The sequence below is a fragment of the Danio rerio genome, chromosome 2 (assembly GCF_052040795.2).
Source record: "Danio rerio strain M-AB ecotype USA chromosome 2, GRCz13ab, whole genome shotgun sequence".
NCBI lineage: Eukaryota > Metazoa > Chordata > Actinopteri > Cypriniformes > Danionidae > Danio > Danio rerio.
This window is the reverse complement of record NC_141022.1, coordinates 2,410,470-2,437,500: the sequence shown is the minus strand read 5'-3', so window position 1 is coordinate 2,437,500 and position 27,031 is coordinate 2,410,470. Positions and strand designations below refer to the sequence as shown.

Below are 27,031 nucleotides of genomic sequence, written 5' to 3'. Positions count from 1 at the left end.
GTTGGATGGATGGATGGACAGGTGGGGAGTTGGATGGATGGTTGGATGGATGGATGGATGGATGGATGGATGGATGGATGGATGGATAGGTGGGTAGGTGGATGGATGGTTGGATGGAAAGATGAATGTATTTATGGATGGAAGGATGGATGGATGGTTGGTTGGATAGATAGATAGATAGATAGATAGATAGATAGATAGATAGATAGATAGATAGATAGATAGATAGATAGATAGATAGATAGATAGATAGATAGATAGATAGATAGATAGATAGATAGATAGAGAGAAGGAGGGAGGGAGCGAAGGAGGGAGGGATAGATGGATGGATGGATGGTTGGATGGATAGATAAATGGAAAGATGGATGGATGGATGGATGGTTGGTTGGTTGGATGGATGGATAGATAGATGGAAAGATGGATGGATGGATGGACAGATGGATGGAGGGAGGGAGGGAGGGAGGGACGGAGGGAGGGAAGAAGGGAGGGAGGGATAGATGGATGGATGGATAGATGGACGGATGGATGGAGGGATAGATGGAGGGATAAATGGTTGGATGAAAGGATAGATGGATAGAGGGATAGATAGATGGAAAGATGGATGGATGGATGGATGGATGGACGGATGGATGGATGGATGGAGGGAGGGAGGGAGGGAGGGAGGGAAGAAGGGAGGGAGGGATGGATGGATGGATAGATGGACGGATGGATGGATGGATGGATAGATGGAGGGATAAATGGTTGGATGAAAGGATAGATGGATAGAGGGATAGATAGATGGAAAGATGGATGGATGGATGGATGGATGGACGGATGGATGGATGGATGGAGGGAGGGAGGGAGGGAGGGAGGGAGGGAAGAAGGGAGGGAGGGATGGATGGATGGATAGATGGACGGATGGATGGATGGATGGATAGATGGACGGATGGATGGAGGGATAGATGGAGGGATAGATGGTTGGATGGAAGGATAGATGGATAGAGGGATAGATGGATGGAAAGATGGATGGATGGATGGATGAATGGATGGTTGGTTGGATGGATAGATGGAAAGATGGATGGATGGATGGATGGATGGATGGATGGATGGACGGATGGATGGAGGGAGGGATAGATAGATGGATAGATGGATGGATAGATGGACGGATGGATGGAGGGATAGATGGAGGGATAGATGGTTGGATGGAAGGATAGATGGATAGAGGGATAGAGGGATAGAGCTGACAAAAGAAATATGGTTTGTTCTGATTTCATGTGTACTTTCTGTTGCGCCACCAGGAGTCGCTTGTCTCCGTTTGTGAGCACACAGAGGTTTTGGTTTGCATTGAACACAGCTGGAGCGATGACACAGATGTGACGAAACAGAAAAGAAGCACCTCGGCTCTCCGTCCTCCTCCAATCCCCAAAAATAGAGCCACCGGCAGCAGTCTAATATAAACCAGCTTGTGTTCAGAGCGGGGCGTGCTGCTTGACTGAGCCTATTCATTGGCTTTCATCTGCATATATTAATATGAGAGAGCGTCTGTATATTTTAGGATGTAAAGGTTCAGGAGAGATTCGAATTCAGAATTGTTGTGAAAATGTCACTGAATAGATTTATTTTATAAAGGGGGGCAGATTATGTCACTTTTTTTTAACAAGATGTAAAATAAGTCTCTGATGTCCCTAGAGCAGGGGTGGGGAAACTCGGTCCTGTCGGGCCGGTGGCCTGCACAGTTTAGCTCCAACTCTACTCAAACACCGAGTTTTCTCTGGGTGCTCCGGCTTACCCCACATGCGCTATAGGGGAATTGATGAACTACACTGGCCGTAGTGTATAAGTGTGTGTGTGTGTGAATGTGAGAGTGTATGGGTGTTCCCCAGTTGTGGGTTGCAGCTGCAAGGGTATCAGCTGTGTAAAAATAGTTGACAGTTCATTCCGCTGTGGCGACCCCTAATGAATAGAGGGACTATGCTGAAGGAAAACTAATGAATGAAATTATATTAAATTAAACTAAATAAAACAAATGAGAATCCCTAATTTTCACTAATTCACTGAACATAATTAGTATCGTCATCATGTAAAATGCTATAAATGGTTAATAAAACTGTTATTGTGTTATTTTCTCTGTTGACAAGAACTGAGGGTCAACATTAAAGACAACAAACTGACTAAATAAAAGCCAAATATTATGCTAATGAGAATCTTTGGAGAATATAAAGTCAAAATAAAAGATACACATAAATAAATAAATAAATATTAAAATATTACTTATAAAAATAAATAAATAAAATTGTATTAAACAAAACAAAATAAATAAAATAAAATATGAACAAAAATAAAACAAAACAGGATAAAATATAATAAAATAAAAATAAAACTATATAAAGAATTGTAAAATAATAAATAATAATAAAACAAAAAAGAAAACAAAAAGAAAACGAAACTCCTTAAAAATGGGGGTGGCATGGTAGCTCAGTGGTTAACACTGTAGCCTCACAGAAAGAAGGACGCTGGTTCGAGTCCTGGCTGGGTCAGTTGGCGTTTCTGTGTGGAGTTTGCACGTTCTCCCTGTGTTGGCGTGAGTTTTCTCTGGGTGCTCCGGCTTACCCCACATGCGCTATAGGGGAATTGATGAACTACACTGGCCGTAGTGTATTAGTGTGTGTGTGTGTGTGTGAATGTGAGAGTGTATGGGTGTTCCCCAGTTGTGGGTTGCAGCTGCAAGGGTATCAGCTGTGTAAAAATAGTTGACAGTTCATTCCGCTGTGGCGACCCCTAATGAATAGAGGGACTATGCTGAAGGAAAACTAATGAATGAATTAAAATTATATTAAATTAAACTAAATAAAACAAATGAGAATCCCTAATTTTCACTCATTCACTGAGCATAATTAGTATCGTCATCATGTAAAATGCTGTAAATGGTTAATAAAACTGTTATTTTGTTATTTTCTCTGTTGACAAAATCTGAGAATCAGCATTAAAGACAACAAACTGACTAAATAAAAGCCAAATATTATGCTAATGAGAATCTTTAGAGAATATCAGGTCAAAATAAAAGATACACATAAATAAATAAATAAATAAATAAATAAATAAATAAATATTACTTATAAAAATAAATAAATAAAATTGTATTAAACAAAACAAAATAAATAAAATAAAATATGAACAAAAATAAAACAAAACAAGATAAAATATAATAAAATAAAAATAAAACTATATAAAGAATTGGAAAATAATAAATAATAATAAAACAAAAAGAAAACAAAACTCCTTAAAAATGGGGGTGGCATGGTAGCTCAGTGGTTAACACTGTAGCCTCACAGAAAGAAGGTTGCTGGTTCAAGTCCTGGCTGGGTCAGTTGGCGTTTCTCTGTGGAGTTTGCATGTTCTACCCGTGTTGGCGTGAGTTTTCTCTGGGTGCTCCGGCTTACCCCACATGCGCTATAGGGGAATTGATGAACTACACTGGCCGTAGTGTATTAGTGTGTGTGTGTGTGTGTGTGTGAATGTGAGAGTCTATGGGTTGCAGCTGGAAGGGTATCAGCTGTGTAAAACATATGCTGGAATAGTTGACGGTTCATTCCGCTGTGGCGACCCCTGATTAATAGAGGGAGTAAGCTGAAGGAAAACTAATAAATGAATTAAAATAATATTAAATTAAACTAAATAAAACGATTGAGAATCCCTAATTTTCACTAATTCACTGAACATAATTAGCATCGTCATCATGTAAAATGCTGTAAATGGATGACAAAACCTCCCTCTCTGTCGACATGATCGGAGAATCGGCACTGAAAATAACATGCAGACTAAATAAAAGACAAATATTATGCTAATGAGAATCTTTGGAGAATATAAGGTCACGGTGAACAAACGTGAAGTTAAATGATCCAACCAGACTTTCGGTTATAGACTACAGCATGACCTAGATATGCGATGCGGAGCGTGATCTCTCCGACACGGAAGGTAAATGTGTGTGTGTGTGAGCTGTGACCGTTTCTTGTGCTTGTAAGTATGCGCATGTATAAACTAAACAGCCCCGTCTGCACACTTCGCTATCACAGCATCTCAAGGCAATCTATTTTTGGAGGAATGCCTGGATTTCATTTTTCATTGCTTGTGCCATACTTCTGGAGTGAAAACGACATTCTCATCAAGTACAATTACCCTCGTAGGGATGCCAGATTTCAACCATTTAGCATGGCTGCAACTTTAAAAAGACTGCGATGTTAGTGAGGCTTTTAATAAACTTATAGTAAATAAATACTTCAAACTAACAAAGTGGGTGGTTATACTGTAGATCAGGGCACATATTAAGCAGGAATCACATTTATAAGGGGTTTAAACACAGCTGTGTGTGAACATCTCCAGCCTCTACATGTATTAATTGTATTGTTTATAATCAGACATGATGAAAACAGACGGCAGAAACACTTTGATTGACATTCTCCCTTTGTATGATGTCATCAGAGAGGAAAAGAAATACCTTACACTGACTAAAACTCTCTCCACATTTAAGGGAAAGAAAGAGAGAGAGAAGCAATGAGGTCAAATGTGGATCTTTTAAGGGTGAGGCAAAGTCGTGGAGAAATTATATATAAAAACAAAACATCTGCTGCAAGTTTCCACAGCGAACAGAAGAACACAGTGGCCTCCGTAATTCTTCAATGAGAGATGTTTGAAGTGAACATCAGTCTTTGTGTTGCTGTCCGCCTAGAAATACTGAGCAACTGGGGGAGAAAAAGAGCACGATAAAATAAAAGAGCTGAGCAGATGCTTGGGAGAGGCAGAAACTACACTGAGCTGGGAACAACGGCAGACTGGACAGATGAATAAAATAAAATAAAATAAAATAAAATAAAATAAAATAAAATAAAATAAAATAAAATAAAATAAAATAAAATAAAATAAAATAAAATAAAATAAAATAAAATAAAACAACAAATATAAAAACAAAACAAAATAAAAATAAAGTAAATAAAATAAAAACAAATCACAAGATGAAAAAAGATAAAATATAAACATAAAATAAAACAAAATAAAATAACAAAACAAAAAATAAATAAAACAAAATAAATAAAATATAATATAAAATAAAATAAAATATAATTAAACAAAATAATATAAAATTAAATAAAAAATTAAATAAATAAAAATAAATAAACTATATTTAAATAAAATAATATAAATAAAATAAAATATAAACATAAAATAAAACAAAACAAAATATAAAATAAAAATATAAAAAATAAATAACAAAATAAAAATGAAACAAAACAAGATAAAATAAAAACAAAAATGTAAAAATAAAACAAAACAAAATATAAAAAAAAAATAATAATAATAATAATAAATAATAATAAAACAAACAAAAAAAGAAAACATTGACTAAATAAAATCAAATTAAAATAAGGGGGTGGCATGGTGGCTCAGTGGTTAGCACTGTGGTCTCAGAGCAAGAAGGTCGCTGGTTCGAGCCCTGGTTGTTGGCATTTCTGTTAAGTTTGCATGTTCTCCCCATGTTGGTGTGGGTTTCCTTGCCTAATTACCCTAACTTTACCCTAATTAACCTAGTTATGCCTTTAAATGACACTTTAGGCTGAACACTAGTGTCTTGAAGAATATCTAGTCTAATATTATGTGCTGTCATCATGGCAAAGAGAAAAGAAAACAGCTATTAGAAATGAGTTATTAAAACTACTATGATTAGAAATTGGGGAAAAATATAAATAATTCTGACTTCAATTGTATCTCTCATTAAAACAATGTGAGTAATTTGATTTAATCGAGTACAAAACTTACCAAAATGATGAAGGTAACAGGGCCGATGAAACTCCAAATGAAGTGATTGTCGACCCTCAACCAACAGCTGGAAATAAGGAGAAAAGCAGAGAAACATCACACATTACACACACTTCAAAGTTTGAAGAGTGACAACCTTCCTCACTGGAAAGAATGAATTGCTACTAAATGAACGGTTCCCAACACTGTTCCTTGAGGCACACCAATAGTACACATTTTAGGATTTCTCCATTGTCTAACCCAGGGGTGCTCAACCCTGTTCCTGGAGATCTACCTTCCTGCAGATTTCAGTTGCTACCCATATCAAACACACCTGCCTTTAATTATCAAGTGGTGTTCAGGTCCTAATTAATTGGTTCAGGTGTGTTTGATATGGGTAGCAACTGAAATCTGCAGGAAGGTAGATCTCCAGGAACAGGATCGAGCAACTCTGGTCTAACCCATCTACTGTCTCTACTAACAAGCTGACGACTTAAAACAGGTGTGGAAAAGTTGGAGAATGAGGCAGAATACGATTGCAGAAAAAAAGTAAATAGTGAGTAAATTTTCTTTTTTGGGTGAAATGTTACACACTAAAGAAGATATTTTGAAGAATGCTGAAAACCATTGACTTCTACAGTGTTTGTTTTTCCAACTAATGAAGTCAATGGTTACGGGTTTTCAACATTCTTCAAAATATCTTCTTTTGTGTTCAACAGAAGAAACTTCTAAATGAATCGGAACCACATGAGGGTGAGTAAATTGTCATTTTTGGATGAACTATCCCTCTAATAATACAAATTTTCCCCCTAAATTTCCAAAAATGAATGCTAATGATTGGTTTTGTGTTGACAGTATACAACGTAATGGTGTCCTAACATGTGATAAACCCCAAAAAATGGAAAATCTGTCATCTTAAACTCATGAAAAATGTTTTTGTTTACTTAATACTGTTATCGTTTAGCAGAAAACCACTGACTTCCATAGCATGTTTTTTACACTAAAGAAGTCAATGGTTACAGGTTTCCAACATTCTTCAAAATATCTTTTTTTGTGTTCAACAGAAGAAATAAACTTCTAAATGAATCGGAAACACTTGAGGGTGAGTAAATAGTGAGTAAATTGTCATTTTTGGGTGAACTACCCCTTTAATATAATGCAGAGATTTCAATTTACAAAAATGAATTGGCTACTAATTTTGTTTTTCAATATACAAAATACGCGTTCAAACATGTTAAAAGGAGTGTTTTTGTCCAAACCACCTGGACAGATGAAAGAAAATCTATTCATAACAGACAAAACATTACTATTTAAAGGGATAGTTCATTTAAAAAATGGAAAATCTGTCATCGTTTACTCTCCATTCACTTGTTCCAAACCAAGCTTCTTTCTTCTGTGGAACACTAAAGAAGATATTTTGAAGAATGTTGAAAACCATTGACTTCAATAGTATTTGATTTCCTACTAAAGAAGTCAATGGTTACAGGTTTCCAACATTCTTCAAAATATCTTCTTTTTTGTTTAACAGAAAAAAATTAATTAGAAGTACTTGAAGGTGAGTAAGTAGTGAGAAAATTGTCATTTTTGGGCAAACTATCCCTTTAAGATAATGCATAAAATTAAATTTCTAAAAATGGCTACTAATGATTGGTTTTGTGGTGACAATATAAAATGTAACACAGTGTCCTAACATGCGATAAACCCCCCCAAAATTAAAAAATCTGTCATCTTGCACTTACTGTTCCTTAAACTTATTGTTTTGATTACTTATTACAGTTCCTGTTTAGCCGAAAACCCCTGACTTCCATAGCATTAGTTTTTTCCACTAAAGGAGTCAATGGTTATAGGTCTCCAACATTCTTCAAAATATCTTCTTTTGTATTCAACAGAAAAAAGAAACTTCTAAACGAATCGGAACCACTTGAGCGTGAGTAAATAGTCACTTTTGGGTGAACTACCCCCTAAGGATTTCCAAAAATGAATACAATTTCTTTTTCAACATACAAAGTAACACCATGTCCATCTTTTCCATGTTAAAAGGAATGTTTGTGTCCTAACCATCTGGACAGAGGAAAGAAATTCAATTCATAATCCACACGATGGAGAGTGTACTTCATTTTTGGATGAACTACCCGTGCAAGATATTAAACCGCAGCTCAATATGTTGATGGGAACACAAACATTACTCACGCTTTTTTGGTCCCGTAGCTCTTGTAGTCGATGGCAGCTGAAATGCCCACCACCACACAGGGGAACAGGTAGCCTGATGCGTAATAGTATTTGCGTCTGGAGAATTCGCTCTCAAAGACCTCCACGAGCATGAGGAACAGCTGAACGCCCTCCAAACACATCCAGGAAAATGCGGCGAGGAAGAAGAAATGCAGGACTCCAGCAATCACCGAGCACACAATCTGAACGCAAAAGAAACCGGAGGAGTTCAGCCTTCCAAACAAGTGCAGATTTTCTTTAGAAGAACTTCATTGATCCAAAAAATTAATAACTAAATATAATTAAAATAAAAGAGTACCCACCGGAGGCTCGGTCATGTTGATGCCCACCAGAAAGAGCAGCTCTGCTATGAAGAGGTTGATGCAGAGGTTTTTGTGGATTGTATTGCGGTCACTCTGAAGGCCACGGAAGAAGCAGAAGGTGAAGATGCTAATGGCTAGGCAGACAAGAGAAACGGCGATGCCCAGTCGAGTGATGACCGTCAGCAGGAGCTCGTGAACGCTTCCCTCACCCTTGAAAAACAAACAGCAGCATTAAAAGCCATGTCAGCAATGCGTAAATGCAGCATATATGCAGTCAAATTCAACCATTTGGGGAAAATGTATTTGCTATTCTTTCTGAAGTGTGTTTGATGGAACTTTTATTGGACTTTTAGGAGCAGAGGACAGTTCTTGCAGTAGAAATCATACACAAGGAAGTCTATTTTGTATGTGTATCGCAAAAAACCTCACTTGACAAATGTGGAAATCTGCTACCTTTCTAGAGAACTTCGAAATGTGTTACACTTAATAATAAGAGGATAATAAAGAATATAAACTTAACTAAACTAAAGTAAACTTGTGTAATATAATATAACGTAAAGTAAACTTAACGTAACATCTTGTAATGTAACAACTTGATGTCTTGTAATGTCTTGTGACTTAATTAAACTTAATTTAATGTCTTGAAATGTAACAACTTCTTGTGACTTAAGTTTTGTAACTTGATTAAACTTAATGTAATGTAACTTAACCTCACGTCTTGTGATGTATTGTAACCTAATTTAAGTTGAGGTAATGTAACTTAACGAAACGTCATGTAATGTGACAATGTCTTGTAACATAACATCTTGTAACGTAATTTAACTTAACGTAATGTAACTTAACGTAATGTCTTGTAACTTGATTTAACTTAACATAATGTAACTTAACGTCTAGTAACGTAACGTTTTGTAACTTGATTTAACTTAATGTAACTTAACCAAACGTCTTGTAATGCATTGTAACTTAATTTAACTTGAGGTATTGTAACTTAACCAAACGTCTTGTAATGTGACAACATCTTGTAACATAACGTCTTGTAACGTTATTTAACTTAATGTAATGTAACTAAACCTAATGTCTTGTAATGTAACAATGTCTTTTAGCGTAACGCCTTGTAACTGGATTTAACTTAATGTAATGTAACTTAACGTAACGCCTTGTAACGTAAAGATTTGTAAATTAATTTAACTTAACGCAATGTAATTAACGTAACATCTTGTAACATAACGTCTTGTAATCTAATTTAAAATAACGTAATTTAACGTAACTTAACTAAAAATTCTAATTTAATGAGTAACTCACAAATAACATAACCTAACGTAACTTAACTTAATGTAACCTAACTTAACGTTACATCTTGTGACATAACATCTCGTAACATAAAGTAACTTAAAAATTCTAATTTAATGAGTAAGTTTTGAATAACTTTACATAACGTAACAACTTACAATATCTTAACGTAATGCTTTGTCACAAAGTAAACTTAACTTAATGTAACGTAACATCTTGTTGCGTAACTTAATTTAACATAACGTATTGCAATTTAACGTAAAGCAACTTAACGTAATGCAACTAAATGTAAAATCTAGGAAAGTAACAAAAAAATTACAATTTAACGAGTCGCATTTTAAGTTAAGACCTAAGCTGAGAAACTTTGCGCAATACGCCCCCTGGTGCTCAAATGATCTTAAAAAGTTGTCATGTCCAACAAACAAACAAAAAGGTTGTATGCATGAAAGCACCAATAATGCCATATAACGAATATTAAACAATCAGCTTTCATCTTTAATGCTTCTGCAATAATTTGACTATTCAAATCAAGACAACAGTATTTAAGTAGAAAAAAAACACACAATAAAGATTATTAATGTCTGTGTTCAGTTGGCACAAACTGTAGTTGGTGAAACTTGATTCGACAATCCCTGTGGATCCGCATTCGATTGAACTTGTTTAGAAAGTTCAAGAAAAATTCAAGGATTTTATTGAGACTCATCTTCAGTTGTGCACCTCTGAGTCCTTCGGGGGGTTCAACCATTTAATAACAATATACCCTCTTCTGTGGCGGGGTCCCTTGACTGGCCTCTGTTTAGTTGTTTAGTTGTTTCTCTGAGAGCACGACTGCCATGTCACAAAGATTAACACCTCGCTGAGCTTACTTTTTAACACACACTTAATGTAAGCCTCAGGTGTCGCAGATCACTGGCTGAACGTGTGATGTATACAAAATGCACACAAAATACAAAAAGTTTGGGATTCTCAGGCACCGTCTCATCCTACGTGATATGCGCGTCACATTCACAAGTCCGCATGCACCGGGTTATTTGTTTCACATTGTGATGTAGAGAAACCGGATATTAAATAAGAAACAGAGGGTGTGGCTTGTTTTTCCTCTACTGCAAAATGATTGGCTGTTATGTAAAGTTTGTCGCAAAATCTGACTGAATTTTTTCATTGATTGCATGCCATCGACTAGCCATGTTTTACGCCTATAAATGTGATGCTGTACAAAACAGACTGAACAGACTAGATGGGATCACATAATGTCTCTTGGGCAGTGATTCCCCAATTAAAGCTGCTCTATGTAATGTACTCCGTCTCAATGCTATCTAGTGATCTCGGTCACACAGATATCATGTCAGTCCAACGTTTTCACAGTGTATTCCTCCATAAGGATGATTGGTTGTGAGAGGAACTTCTATATAGTAGTCATTTTAGAAATTGGAGGGCTGATTGGATATTATGAGACACAGCATTGCGATCTTCATAAGCTGCTTCAATGCTATCTTGGGATCTCGGTCACAGAGATATCATGTCAGCCCAAATTTGCAAACTGTAATCCTCTATAAGGCTAGTCATTTTCCAAATCTGAGGACTGATTGGTCATTATAAGACATAACATCCAGAATTTCATATTTTGCGCAGATGAGACAACTCATTATATTTCCCACTGTGGTCCACAGGTCTTTCCAAGTAAATCTTACTGTCATCCAGCTGTCTTGCTTGAATTGAGATATGGATTTAATGGTTGTAGTCGCTTCTTCTAGGTGCACCAATTCCACCATTGCAAGGCATGCCTTTTGTGTCTTGAACAAATCTCTTTGTTCCAGTGTTGTACCTTGCCCACGATACCCCTGAATGAAAGAGTTGACCTTGCATTCTGGATCATCAATTGAGGACCATCATAATTCCTATCCTGTCCCAAGCCATCCATGTCTCAACTGAATTGAGATATGGATTCAATCATCATATATAATTCTTATAAGTGCATTAACTCTATCGCCATTGCAAGTTGTACGTTTAGATGTTTTTGCCCAAATCTCTTTCTTCCAGTGTTGTACCTTGCCTACGATATCAAAGAATGAAAGGATTGACTTTGCATCCTGGACCATCAGTTTTGGACCATCATAATTATCATCTTCTCAATGCCTTCCCATGTCATCCAGGTCTTGCTTGACTTGAGATTTGGATTTAATGGTTGTAGACGCTTCTTCCAGGTGCACCAGTACCACCATTGCTAGCTATGCCTTTTGTTTCATGACCAAATCTCTTTCTTCCAGTGTTGTACCTTGCCTACGATATCCCAGACTGAAAGGCTTGACTTTGCATCCTGGATCATCAATTGTGGACCATATTTTTCATCTTTTCAATGTCCTCCCATGCCATCCAGAAGTCTTGCTTGACTTGAGACATGGATTTAATGAATGTGAATAATTCTTCTAGACGCACCAACATTGCAAGTTATGCCTTTTCTTTCTTGACCAAATCTTGACTTGAGATATGGATTCAATGATCATATATCATTCTAATAAGTGCACCAACTCATCAACATTGCAAGTTACACATTTATTTTTTTGCTGAAAATCTCTTTTTTCCAGTGTTGAACCTTGCCTACGATATCCCAGACTGAAAGGCTTGACTTTGCATCCTGGACCATCAATTGTGGACCATATTTGTCATCTTCTCAATGTCCTCCCATGCCATCCAGCAGTCTTGCTGGACTTGAGATATGGATTTAATCATTGCAGATGCTTCTTTCAGGTGCACCAACTCCACCATTGCTAGTTTTGCATTTTGTTTGTAACACAAATCTCTTTTTTCCAGTGTTGTAGCATGCCTAAGATATTCCAGAATGAAAGGCTTGACTTTGCATTATGGATCATCAATTTTGGACCATCATAATTATCATCTTCTCAATGCCTTTCCAAGTCTTGCTTGACTTGAGATTTGGATTTATGGGTTTTAGACGCTTCTTCCAGGTGCACCAGTACCACCATTGCTAGCTATGCCTTTTGTTTCTTGACCAAATCTCTTTCTTCCAGTTTTGTACCTTGCCTAAGATATCCAGAATGAAAGGCTTGACTTTGCATCTTGGACCGCCAGTTGTGGACCAACATAATTCTCATCTTCTTAATGTCCTCCTATGTCATCCAGAAGTCTTGCTTGACTTGAGACATGGATTTAATGAATGTGAATAATTATTTTAGACGTACCAACATTGCAAGTTATGCCTTTTCTTTCTTGACCAAATCTTGACTTGAGATACAGATTCAAGGATCATATATCATTCTAATAAGTGCACCAACTCATCAACATTGCAAGTTACACATTTATTTTTTTGCTGAAAATCTCTTTTTTTCCAGTGTTGAACCTTGCCTACGATATCCCAGACTAAAAGGCTTGACTTTGCATCCTGGACCATCAATTGTGGTCCATATTTGTCATCTTCTCAATTTCCTCCCATGCCATCCAGCAGTCTTGCTTGACTTGAGATATGGACTTAATGGTTGTAGACGCTTCTTTGCAAGGCATGCCGTTTGTGTCTTGAACAAATCTCTTTCTTCCAGTGTTGTACCTTGCCCACGATATCCCTGAACGAAAGAGTTGACCTTGCATCCTGGATCATCAACTGTGGACAATCATAATTCTCATCTTGTCCCATGTAGACACTTTCTAGGTGCACCAACTCCTCAATACCTAGTAATGCATTTTGTTTGTAACCCAGAACTACTTCTTCCAGTGTTGTACCTTGCCTATATCTTAGAATGAAAGGGTTGACTTTCAATGCTGGATTGTGCTGTTAGTCTTGTAATGTGCTCAGTCTCAATGCTATCTTGGGATCTCGGTCACATAGATATCATGTCAGCCCAATGCTTTCACGCTGTATTCCTCCATAAGTCCAGTAATTGGTTGTGAAAGGGCCCTGTTTCCATATAGTCCTATCCTGCTGAGACATCTGGGTAAGCCGAGCCAATTCCTCATGTGTGAGCTAATCAATCACTCCAGCTCGCTGACCCGTCTAAGGGTGACTTTGCACAAAGTAATTGGCCAGAAAGACAGGGCAGCTCAAACTTTGGTGCCTCCAATTTGGGCCGGTGCCCTGTCTTTCCTGAGAGGCAAGTACTGTTGATGCTGAGGTCAGACACAATATCCGTTCTTATCTGTTGCACTTATGTGTTGTTTAAGTTCACATCCAACCAGCATCCAGGCTTTTACTTGGCACAGCAAAAAATGCCTTTCTTTCTTAGATTTTACGTCTTGTTTCTAGTCCAAATACATATCGTCTAGTTTTAAGAAACAATATGTCAAAATAAAGTAAGTTTTAACTTAAAACAAGCTAAATAATCTGCCAATGGGGTCAGCAAAAGTAAAAATCAAGATAATCTTGTTTACCCCGTTTTTTGTGCTTGTTTTAAGGAAAAACTCACTCAATTTTAGCACATTATTTATTAAAACAAGACTAAATGTTTTGATTGTCTAGAACAAGGGTGGCCAAACTCAGTCCAGGAGGGCTGGTGTCCTGCAGATTTTAGATCCAACTTGCCTCAACACACCAGCGGGGATGTTTCTAGAAAGCCTAGTAAGAGCTTGATTAGCTAGCCCAGGTGTGTCTGATTGGGGTTGGAACTAAACTTTGCAGGACACCGGCCCTCCAGAACCGAGTTTGGGCACCCCTGGTCTAGAATATGCTTCTATTACGGGTTTTTGAAAATGACCTTCTATCAGGTGTGTAACACAGCTCTGAAAACATCAGCTAAGGTTTAAATCTGAAAGTGCACAATGTTTAAAACGTAACCAAATAGTCGACTCAGAGTTGAATGAATGAATCGAGTTGGGTTTGAATTGTTTGCTTGAACGCACTGATGTCGATACGGTACATCCCCAAATATGAAGTGCCGGATCCGGTAAAATGTGAACATGCCTTCCCTTCAGACACTAGCGTATCGCAGGGGATCACGGGACTGATCATGACGCAAAGATGACGATCACTGACAAATGGAGATTTGGCTGAGGGGAATAAAGGGTTTGGTGCCCAAACTCGGTCCTGGAGGGCCAGTGTCCTGCAAAGTTTAGTTTCAACCCCAATCCGACACACCTGGGTTAGCTAATCTAGCTCTCAGTTCATCACAACAATACAACAGTATAAACAACCTAGTGTTTGCTCCTGTCATTTTCTGATTGTTTGATACAATAACCTATACTGCGCGGGATTCGTCGGCCGTTTGTTATTACAGGAAGGAGCAGCAGAGACTATTAAGTATGGGACTTTGTCAGACATTGAGTCACTAACTGTTACAGTTCATATGGACCAGTTGCTTCTTCCTCCAAATCATAACATGTAAGTGTGATTAAAATGGTTGCCTTGTTTTGTGTAGTTTGCAAAATATGTGTTTAACTGTGTGTTGTGATTGCCTCGCGCTGCTTGTAATCACGAATCTTTCATAGATCAGTGCTTGTACCGAATCTCTCAGGTTGTATCTGTATGGGGCTGTTCACATAACGCCTCCAAAACCACGTTGAAAACGTGACGCGTGTTCTTCCTTTACCAATGTTAATGCGTTTCTGAACTCGCGATCCTCTGCTGTTTGCTATGGCCACCATCAGCTGTTCCTCACAGTGCATTTTCAAAATAGTTCAACTTCTGCCACTCTGTGGATTAATACTGAATGCGTGTCATTGTTATTACCTGGGGTTAGTGTGAAGAGTAGTGTTAAACTGCATTGCTTTACTGCACTCCTGCATTGAGCTCTCACATACTCTGTGCTACTTCATAGCCGTGGTGGGCGTTTCTCTCTGTCTCTTGCTGAGCGCAGTTGAGCAATCATCAAAGACTGGGTAATCGTCCAATCAGCACAGATTAGCTTCGCACTAAGGAGGGGTTTGGGAACCAGTGAATCGCTAAATGAATCATATGGGAGTTGTTGGGATAATTAGGTAAAAATAAATGCATATGTCGGCACCAATAGCCTAGTGGTTAAGTGTGCCGGAATATAGCACCAAGATGCTCCTCAGGGCGACGGTGAGAATACTGGGAAACGTCTCTAGACTGATGGCATTTCATGCTGTTCGGTCTTATAATCTTAAATTGTGAGCAAAATCAGCAGTTTTGTCATCACTTTAGACATTACGCTAGAGAATCATTCAGATACTAGCTCTAAATGACGTTGGTGAAGTAGCAAGGGTTTTTGTCAGCTGCAGATGTGAATAAACGGCGGAAGAAAGTAGTTCCTCATACAAAAGGGTTTTGAGACTTTTTTATATAAACAATTATGGCGTCAAACTGTTGTATAAACACAATATCACGCGAGCAGCAGTGTGATATGGCTGTATATAGTCACTGGTGGGAGACTAGGGCACTCGGCTTGTGGCCTTGTTTTGACTTCTCGGCCTTGATCTGACACTCACCGCATGTGAATCTCGATGCACCATCAGGATTGCGAAGTTGGTCAGGTGACTGCAGGAACAGGTGGTGTGTGTTTTGTTCGTGGATAAGAGTTTGCAGCCCTGTGTGGACCAGTAACCGGACATGCTCCTCTCTGAATAGTTCCAAAACGAGCAGTTCGGGTTAAAGTAGTTCTCCGTCTGGCAAATAGAGACAATGTGGGGTTATTAAAACCTTTGCAAAGCTATCTGCAAGCCTTCGGGATTCACACTTCTTAATAATATTGGCACAAAGTTTCATAATCAAACAAATCTTTTCCTTAATCAACAGTCTATAATATATGTCCACTTTAAAGAGTACCTATTATGCAAAAATATTTTTTATAAAAAATGGTAATGGTAAACATTTATCATCTATTTTTATAACCACACTGCATAAAAAACACAGTCTGCAGACAAAAAACGTTTCCTAAAAGACAAGATATTAAGGGAAATACTGCAAATATGTCATAGTAGGAAAAAGAAATACTATGGAAGTCAATGGTTACCGGTTTTCAACATTCTTCAAAATATCTTCTTTTGTGTTTAACAGAATAAACCTGTATCCATTGGCTTTCATAGTAGGAAGAAGAAATACTATGGAAGTCAATGGTTACAGGTTTATTCTGTTAAACATGAAAGTCGATATTTTGAAGGATGTTGAAAACTGGTAACCATTGACTTTCGTAGTATTTCTTTTTCCTAATATAGAAGTAAATGGTGACCGGTTTTTAACATTCTTCAACATTCAACCGGTTTCTAATATCTTCTTTTGTGTTTAACAGAATAAACCTGTAACTATTGACTTCCAACGTATTAATTTTTCCCACTATGAAAGTCAATGGATACAGGTTTATTCTGTTAGAAAGAAGATATTTTGAAGAATGTTGAAAACTGGTAACCATTGACTTTCATAGTATTTCTTTTTCCTAATATAGAAGTAAATGGTGACCGGTTTTTAACATTCTTCAACATTCAACTGGTTTCTAATATCTTCTTTTGTGTTTAACAGAACAAACCTGTAACTATTGACTTCCAACGTATTTATTTTTTCCACTATGAAAGTCAATGGATACAGGTTTATTCTGTTAGAAAGAAGATATTTTGAAGAATGTTGAAAACTGGTAACCATTGACTTTCATAGTATTTCTTTTTCCTAATATAGAAGTAAATGGTTACCGGTTTTTAACATTCTTCAACATATCTTCTTTTGTGTTTAACAGAATAAACCTGTAACCATTGACTTCCAACGTATTTATTTTTCCCACTATGAAAGTCAATGGATACAGGTTTATTCTGTTAAAAAGAAGATATTTTGAAAAAGGTTGAAAACTGGTAACCATTGACTTCCATAGTAGGAAAAATAAATTCTTTGGAAGTCAATGGTTACCAGTTTTCAATATTCTACCAAATATCTTCTTTTTGTCTTCAACAGAATAAGGAAACTCAAATATAGTTTAAAGGGGGCTAATAATATTGACCTTAACACATTTTATAAAAACTGCTTTTATTCCATCCAAAATAACACAAATAAGACTTTCTCCAGAAGAAAAAATATTATAGGAAATACTGTGCAAAATCTGTTAAACATCATTTTTTAAATGTTTGAAAAAGATATTAACAAAAAGGCTAATCATTTTCATTTCAAATGTATGTATAGTTTAACGAGGCATGCATATGTATTACACAATCTAGGCCAGTGTTTCCCAACCCTGTTCCTGAAGGCACACCAACAGTACACATTTTCAACCTCTCCCTAATCAAACACACCTGAATCAACCTGAAGTTAATGGGTCAGATAAGGGAGACATCCAAAATAGGAACACGGTTGGGAAACACTGATCTAACCTACAAAAAAATGATCAATGCACACTGTGCTAATCCTTTAAATGAGCAAACAAAAAATTGATTTCTTACGTCCAGATGCTCGAGAGTGAATATGACGGGCTCGGACACGAACACGCGGCTGGACTCTTTGTTGATGGATGCGGACAGGATGTGTGAGTTGACGGTGAGAGTGTGGTTTCTGAGGCCTCCGTCTCCCATCAGCCTCACTGTGGCGTTTTCAGTACTCAGGAAATGTCCCAAGTGCTTATAAAGCACGAAAACCAGCTTGGCGACACCTAGAACAAACACATGACAACAGACCATTAACACTTGGCTGGAAAAATGAATGGAGCCTATCGACCTCAAACAATCTGGGTCACGTGGCATTTAAGAAAAAATCCAATTAATTGTACAGTTTAATAGTTTAGATTTCTGAATCCTTTCAGACTACGTCCAAGTCTGGTGGGAGCACTTTTAGCTTAGCTTAGCATAGATCATTGAATCGAATTAGACCGTTAGCATCTCATGCACAAACAAGGGTTTTGATAATCTTTCTACTTACAGCTTGACCCTTCTGTAGTTTCTTAATGTACTATGACCGACAGAAAATGAAAAGTTGCTATTTTTTAGTCTGGATAGGAACTATATGGATAGGAACTATTTTATACTCTCATTCCGGCGTAATGAAGGAATTTTGCTGCGGTACAATGGCTGCAGCAGAAGCAATTATAATACGCAGTGCTGTTAACTATTTTCAAAAGCTACGTGTTTTCATTGGTTCTGCTGCAGCACAATTTCAGAAATTTTTGAATGAGATGCTAATGGTCTAATCTGATTCAATGATCTATGCTAAGCTAAAAGTGCTTTCAAGTGCTTAAATTCCTGAAATTGTACACATGTTTAGAAAATGTCAAGGTAGTTATATGGGTTTTATTTGAACAAACTGATTAAATTCCAAAAAGTTTAAACGACAAAATTACCAAACATAAAATAAGATATTTTGAAGAATGTTCCAATGTACAAAATAAAAAAATTAACCTGCTGAATACGTTTGTTGTTGTTGAATCAATTGAATATTTTTATTCAAAATATCTTCTATTGTGTTCAACAGAAGAAAAAAAATGAGCACTTGTAAAGTATGATCTATTCTGCATGCCTAACCCTACCCAATACCTAACGCCAACTATTACCTTGATAACTATCAATAACCAGCTAATTAGTAGTTTATTAAGCTAAAATTCTTAGTTCACGGTTTGTTAATAGCATGAGTTGTACATTAAAATAAACTGTGACCGAATACTTCTAAGGGTCTGAAACTACTCAAGGATGCAGTTTTATTTTTTGGGTGAACTACCCCTTTAACTAAGCATCCGAAGCTCTAAGCATTTAAAATGAGCATGAGCTTGTGTTTGTTTATTTTTACCGTTTTTGCTGTTGAGTTTGACCATGTTGGCAGAGAGCTGAATGGTGGCTCCTCTTTTGCTGGTTTGTGGAAACCTGAAGTCCTGGATTTGTCCGTCGGTGCTCAACACGTACACATCCAACACTGAATAGAGACACAAAATACAAAGACATGAACTATTATTGAGGAAAAAAGAGACACTTTCTTACATTCTTCAGGTTAGATGGAAATTACACCTAAAAAAAACCTTTATGACTTTGCTTTTTCAGTTAAACGCAAAAGAAGATATTTTGAAAAATGTTAGAAAACTTATAGTGGGGAATAAAACATACTATGGACTTCAACGGTTTCTGGTTTTTAACATTCTTCAAAATAGCTTCTTTTGTGTTTAACAGAATACACCTGCAACCATTGACTTTATGGTAGGAAATAAAAAACTATGGAAGGCAATGGTTACACATTTGAATATGTAACCATTGACTTTTATAGTAAAAAAAATACCATAAAAGTCAATGGTTACCGGTTTTCAGTCTTTTTCAAAATATCTTCTCTTTTGTTTAACAGAATAAACCTGCAACCATTGTCTTTTGTGGTAGGAAAAAACAAATACTATAGAAGTCAATGGTTACAGGTTTTCAACATTCTTTAAAATATCTTCTTTGGTGTTTAACAGAAAAAACCTGTAACCATTGACTTCCATAGTAGGAAAAACAAATACTATAAAAGTCAATGGTTACTGATTTTTAACTTTTTTCAAATGATCTTTTTTGTTTAACTGAATACACTTGCAACCATTGACTTTCATAGTAGGACAAACAAATAGTATAGAAGTCAATGGTTACCGGTTTTCAACATTCTTTAAAATATCTTCTTTGGTGTTTAACAGAAAAAACCTGTAACCATTGACTTCCATAGTAGGAAAAACAAATACTATAAAAGTCAATGGTTATTGGTTTTATCTTTTTTCAAATTATCTTTTTTGTTTAACTGAATACACTTGCAACCATTGACTTTCATAGTAGGACAAACAAATAGTACAGAAGTCAATGGTTACAGGTTTTCAACATTCTACAAAATATATTTTTTGGTGTTTAACAGAAAAAACCTGTGGCCATTGACTTCCATAGTAGGAAAAACAAGTACTACAGAAGTCAATGGTTACCGGTTTTCAACATTCTACAAAATATCTTCTTTTTTGTTTGACAGAATACTCCTGCAACCATTGACTTTCATAGTAGGACAAACAAACACAACAGAAGACAATGGTTATTGGTTTTTAACATTCTTCAAAATATCTTCTTTTTGTGTTTAACAGCATAAAGAAAACTCAAAACAATTGGTGACAAGTGAAATGTGAGTGAACGATGAGGATTTTTCAGTTTTTGAGTGAACTATTCCTTTAATAACTGTTCCATTAAACCAGTGTGAGGTGATTTCATTAAAACAAGACACTGTAAAGAGAGCGACTCAAGATGAAAGCAATATAATTGTGTTTAAAAGCTTCCTAATGCACTTCAGCCCAAATAATAGTGTTTCTACCACATCACACAATTCCCAAATACGAAATAAAGTACAATAAATGCTGTTCCCACTGGCTCCTTAATTAAAAACAGCTCATTCATTACTATTAACTGAATGTTGAGGCATTCTTTCCCACATCCTCCAGACTGGGCTTTGTGACATTGGTTTGTCTTTTGATGTGAAAGCAGAAGATCTGAGCTATGTTCCAGGGTTGATTCTCTTTTGTCTGACACCAGCAGAAAGATACCAGCACACAAAAAATCAGGCGGATTTTGGATGGAGTTACAGTAAAGATTACAGTAAACAGACTTTAAACAGCAGCTTTAAAAAATGTAGTTATTATGATTAACTAAAATTGTGTACAAAAACAAATACTATGCAAGTTAATGGTTAACTGTTTTCAACATTCTTCAAAATATCTTCTTTAGTGTTTAACAGATAGAGCCTGTAACCATAGATTTTAATAGTAGGAAAAAGAAATACTTTGGAAGTCAATATCAAAGATATTTTAAAGAATGCTAAAAACCAGTAATCATCGACTTTTATAGTATTTGATTTTTTCTACTATGAAAGTCAATGGTTACAGGTTTATTCTGTTAAACACAAAAGAAGACATTTTAAAGAATGTTGAAATCCGGTAACCACCGACTTTTACAGTACTTGATTTTTCTACCATGGAAGTCAATAGTAACAGGTTTATTCTGTTAAACACAAAAGAAGATATTTCAAAGAAGGTTGAAAACCGGTAACCATTGACTTGTAAAGTTTTTGTTTTTCCTACAATGGAAGTCAATAGTTACAGGTTTATTCTGTTAAACACAAAAGTAGATGTTTTGAAGATTGTTGAAATCCGGTAACCATTGACTTGTATAGCATTTGTTTTTCCTACTATGGAAGTCAATAGTTACAGGTTTATTCTGTTTAACACAAAAGAAGATATTTAGAAGAATGTTGAAATCCGGTAACCATCGACTTTTACAGTATTTGTTTTTTCTACTATGGAAGTCAATGGTTACAGGTTTATTCTGTTAAACACAAAAGAAGACATTTTAAAGAATGTTGAAATCCGGTAACCACCGACTTTTACAGTACTTGATTTTTCTACCATGGAAGTCAATAGTAACAGGTTTATTCTGTTAAACACAAAAGAAGATATTTCAAAGAAGGTTGTAAACCTGTAACCATTGACTTTTATAATTTTTGTTTTTCCTACAATGGAAGTCAATAGTTACAGGTTTATTCTGTTAATCACAAAAGTAGCTGTTTTGAAGAATATTGAAATCCGGTAACCATTGACTTGTATAGCATTTGTTTTTCCTACTATGGAAGTCAATGGTTACAGGTTTATTCTGTTAAAACAAAAGAATATATCTAGAAGAATGTTGAAATCCGGTAACCATCGACTTTTACAGTATATGTTTTTTCTACTATGGAAGTCAATAGTTACATGTTTATTCTGTTAAACACAAAAGAAGATATTTCGAAGAATGTTAACCACTGCCTTCTATAGTATTTTAAATAATAATAAAAAAAAATATTATTATATCCATGGTATTATACTTTATACACCTTTATTACTATAAAAAATATTTAAATTTGACTGGAGGGATAATAATAATTTGCTCTTGGATTGTAAATACACTCTAACATTTTTGCAAATATTTACCAGTGTTTTCCCATTACACTTGGCCCTATATTTGATCTGTCAGTTTTTATGGCCTCAGTCTGTCTGAGCTTCTACATATATTCTCAGACAGACACAGTGATGGTGAAATCAGATCACACACACACACACACACACACGCACGCACGCACGCACGCACACACACACACACACACACACACACACACACACACACACACACACACACACACACACACACACACACAGGCGCGCGCACACACACACACAGGCGCGCGCACACACACAGACGTCCCATTGGATTAATACACATGATCTGTTAGTCATGTTTCAGAGCAGACGGTTTTTACATTATCTCTCTTCACATTCATCATGCAGATTTAAACAGAGTTCTATTGCAGTAAACTCAGATAAAATACAAAGAGAATGTATGAAATATGTATTGCATTCTATTTTATCGATGCATATTAAACATTGCGTCAGGTTTCGGTAAACTGAGGTTTGTGAAAGAGCCGCTGGCGCTTCATGAACGCACTGAATAAACACTGAATAAACAATATCTGCTGTCCATAGGAAACACACACTTTATACATCAGCGCAATGTTTGGCGAACGGGAAATGATGTGTGTAAATCCAGTGATCAGAAACTAATTATGATGAGTGATTATCATCATCTGAATAGACGCTGGAGTGCAATTACGCAAAGCTGAAGACCTGGACACATGCAGACTTCATTAGGAAAGAGACATTTCAAATGGAGAATTTTTCAGTGGAGCTAATAAATGATGGAAAATATGGATGTTTATTTGAAGAGATCCAAAATGAAACTTTTAAAATGGTTTATTTATTTATCTAAAGTATGCTCCACTTAAAAGTTTGACCTTGATTTACGAACAAAATTAAATTAAATTAAAAATAAATAAATAAATAAATAAATAAAACAATATAAATAAATTCATGCCATTTTGAATATTTTAATTGAGTGAAAAAATATATTAATTAAAAATATGATAAATATGTTTTTAAAATATAAATAAAATCATATAACAAAATGTAATAAATAACAATAATAAATTAATTGAAATAATTAATTATATAATGAATAATAGAAATTCATGCCATTTTAAATATTTTACTTGAGTACAAAAAAGTAATCATTAAAAAATATATTAAGTATTTTTAAATATAATAAAATAATATTAATTAATTAAAATACATTCATGACACTTTAAATATTTTACTTGAGTAAATAAACTGCAATAATTAAAATATATATTAAATACACTTTCAGAATATCAGTAATTAAATGATAAAATATTATAAAAATAATAGTAAATAAACAATAAATAAAATAAATTCATGCCATTTTGAATATTTAGTTAATAAAATGTAATCCTTAAAAAATACATTAAATAGATTAGTAAAAATCTAAATAAATAAATATAAAATATATAATAAAGAAGTAATAATAAATAATGGATAAAATAAAATATATTCATGCCTTTTTGAATATTTTACCTGAGTGAAAAAAAATATAATAATTAAAAATATATTTAATGTGTTTTTAAAATATAAAAAAATATATATATATAATAAAATATAATAAATAATAAATAAAAAAAACTATTACTTAAAATAAGTTCATGACATTTTGAGTATTTTACTTGAGTGAAAATAATGTAAGTGTAAAAAATATATTAAATACATTAAGTATAAACAAAGTAACAAAATATAAAAAATAAATATCAATAAAAAATAAAAAATATAAAAAAATAAATCAATTCATGCAATTTTGAATATTTACTTAAGTAAAAAAAGTAATTATTAAAAATATATACTATATATACTAAACATTTTTAAATATATATAAATAAAAATATATTTAAATAATAAAATAATATTAATTAATAAATTAAAATACATTCATGACATTTTGGATATTTTACTTGAGTAATAATTAAAATTTAATAATTAAAAAAAATATATTAAACAAATTTCTAAATCTAAAATAATAGAAAATAAAAAATCAATTAAATAAATTGAGGCCATTTTGAATATCTTACTTGAGTGAATAACTTGTAATAATTAAATATATATATTAAACAATTTTTCAAAATATAAATAAATAAAAAAAATTGATTGAAAATGATAGTAAATAAAAATAAATTTATTTTATTAAAAAATAAAATTAATTCATGCCATTTTGAATATATTACTTGAGTGAATACAACGTAAAAAGTAAAAATATATATTACATATTTAAAAATATGTAAACAAAAATAAAAAATATTAGAAATAAAATAAATAAAGTTATAATAATAAATAAAATAAATGTATGCCATTTTGAATATTTTACTTGGGTTAATAAAATGCAATCATTATAAATACATTAAATAAACTACTAAAAATATATATTAAAAAAAACAAATATATATATATATATATATATATATATATATATATATATATATATATATATATATATATATATATATATATATATATATATATATATATATATATATATATATAATAAAAATAAAACAAAGAAATAATAATAAACAAAAATTAAATAAATTCATGCCATTTTGGATATTTTACTTGAGTTAATTAAATAAAAAAGAAAATTAAATAAAAATGTAACAATATAAATAAATATATAAATAAATAAAACTATAAATAAACATCATAATAAATAAAAATAAATTTTACTAACTGTTCTCTATGAGATGTAAACACATAAAAATACAAATATGATGTATGTTATGTAGATTAAAATTGATTTGTTTTTATGTATGTGTGTATGCATTTACATATTCATAATAGACATATACACATATATTAATTCAAATTAAATCTTTGCCCAGCACATTTCACACATAATCTATTCACCATTTAAAATGCAATACAATCTAATTAAAACTACACGACTGTATATTCCACAACTGCACTGCTTAAATTACACCAACGTAACTGATTTTAGAGGGATTATTATTAATATTATTCCGACTCCTAGTTGGTCAAAACTGAAGCCGGTTCCCTGTAAACTCCAGCAGTTTCTCAGCTTGACTTCTCGTCTTCAGGCTGGAAATAATAATGATTTTCTGAGCCAGATCGACTCTGCCGGGAAAAACTCTGTAACTGCTGCTGTTGTGAAGCTTCTCTTTGTCTTTTCTTTTCCTTCTAGGAAAGCTGATCTGCTGAAAACACCGACCACAACACACACTTCCACTGCTCCTCACACACTGATTAAAAAGACCGGGACAGCGTACAGATAAAGTCAGAATTATTCGCCATACAGTGAATGTCTTTGTCAGATATTTCCCAAAGGATGATGAACAGATTCAGGAAATGTTCACAGTATTTTCTATAATATTTTTACTTCTGAAGAAAGTCTCATTTGTTTTATTTCAGCTAGAAGAAAAGCAGTTCTTAATTTATTTAAAGCCATTTTAAGGTCAATATTATTAGCCCCTTTAAGCAGTATTTGGTATGGATTGTCTCCAGAACACACCACTGTTATACAATGACCTGCAACCTTGTCACAATGATGTATGATGGGATTTGTAGTTCTTTTGATGGCAGATTTGTAGTTCTTCAGCGATTTGTACGGACTAGAACGCTGGAGAATTACAAATCTGCCAATAAAAGAACTACAAATCCCATTATACTTGTTTACACACACCAGTTGCAGTTCACCAGCTGATTGCGTGCACATGCAGATGGAAGCTCATCACGGACTATTTACACAGCTCACACACACACACACACACACACACATCAGGGCTGAGTCTTGTTCACTGTTTTCTGTAAGCATTTCAAAGTGTTATTTCTTTACTAGTGTTAATTGTTTTATGTTGTTTGCCGCCTGAACTGATCTCTTAGCCTGTCACCCCCACTACTCTTTTGGATAACCTGCATGCTCCTGCTTTGCTCCTGTGTTGACCATTGCCTGACTGGCCATTCTCAGTTGAATAAAGTATTGCACGTGTATCCTCAACTCCGTAGTCCAGCGTCCTAAAGTCATTGTTCATAATAAAACAAATAAGACTTTCTCCAGAAGAAAAAAATATTATAGCAAATACTGTGAAAAAATCCTTAATTTGTTGAATATAAATCACAGATGAGAAAATGGCCAATACAATTGCTGCTTGTACATTGATTTAGACTGAAATGTTCCAAAAACAGATGATTTGAGTTTCTGGAGCGAGAGAGCGAAAGGGAGAGAGAGAGAGAGAGAGAGAGACAGAGAGAGAGAGAACGTTCTGCTGGATCTGCATATACTGTCCAACACACTTCTCGCCTGAGCAATTAATTATGCATCTTCTCTCTATACTATTGGTTTACCGCTGAGGATTTTGTCCTGAATATGCCGGTTTCAGAGACTTTTCCAGCCGCACTGCAGCAATGCACTGAAACACAACATTCATCTGCAAAACACTGAGCATTTAACACTCATGCACACTCTGAGAGAGCATGGAAACAATACACACACATTCAATAGACTTCGAATAATGAGTCACTTCATTATTTGAACTAAATAAAATTAATTAAAATAAAGTAAATTAAAATAATAAAATAAAAAATTAAATTAAATTAAATAATAATGAAATTAAATTAAATAAAGTAGCGTAAATTTTA

The 27,031-nt window shown here is 34.5% G+C and overlaps 1 protein-coding gene and 3 long non-coding RNA genes across 11 annotated transcripts in view; 3 read left to right on the top strand and 1 right to left on the bottom strand.

The window, feature by feature from the left end:
• Positions 1 to 27,031, bottom strand: part of adgrl2b.1 (adhesion G protein-coupled receptor L2b, tandem duplicate 1) — a 235,089-nt gene that overhangs the window by 29,110 nt on the left and 178,948 nt on the right. For all 7 annotated transcript variants that reach the window (NM_001366847.1, NM_001366848.1, XM_087238746.1 and 4 more), the window contains 6 exon segments: positions 5,791 to 5,857; positions 7,960 to 8,180; positions 8,301 to 8,510; positions 15,984 to 16,160; positions 17,916 to 18,121; positions 19,249 to 19,371. In NM_001366847.1, the coding sequence (NP_001353776.1) occupies positions 5,791 to 5,857; positions 7,960 to 8,180; positions 8,301 to 8,510; positions 15,984 to 16,160; positions 17,916 to 18,121; positions 19,249 to 19,371 (1,004 nt within the window).
• Positions 6,203 to 7,962, top strand: LOC147836981 (uncharacterized). Of its 2 annotated transcripts, XR_015478102.1 has the most exons (4): positions 6,203 to 6,325; positions 6,489 to 6,522; positions 7,659 to 7,696; positions 7,810 to 7,962. It is a non-coding gene; the product is annotated as an uncharacterized LOC147836981 (long non-coding RNA). The 2 variants fall into 2 exon arrangements; XR_015478101.1 differs by lacking the exons at positions 6,203 to 6,325; positions 6,489 to 6,522 and adding an exon at positions 6,829 to 6,871.
• LOC147846182 (uncharacterized) lies at positions 15,160 to 18,867 on the top strand. Its single transcript, XR_015478099.1, has 2 exons — positions 15,160 to 16,938; positions 17,164 to 18,867. It is a non-coding gene; the product is annotated as an uncharacterized LOC147846182 (long non-coding RNA).
• On the top strand, positions 19,618 to 22,115 carry LOC147846181 (uncharacterized). Its single transcript, XR_015478105.1, has 3 exons — positions 19,618 to 19,649; positions 20,143 to 21,334; positions 21,659 to 22,115. It is a non-coding gene; the product is annotated as an uncharacterized LOC147846181 (long non-coding RNA).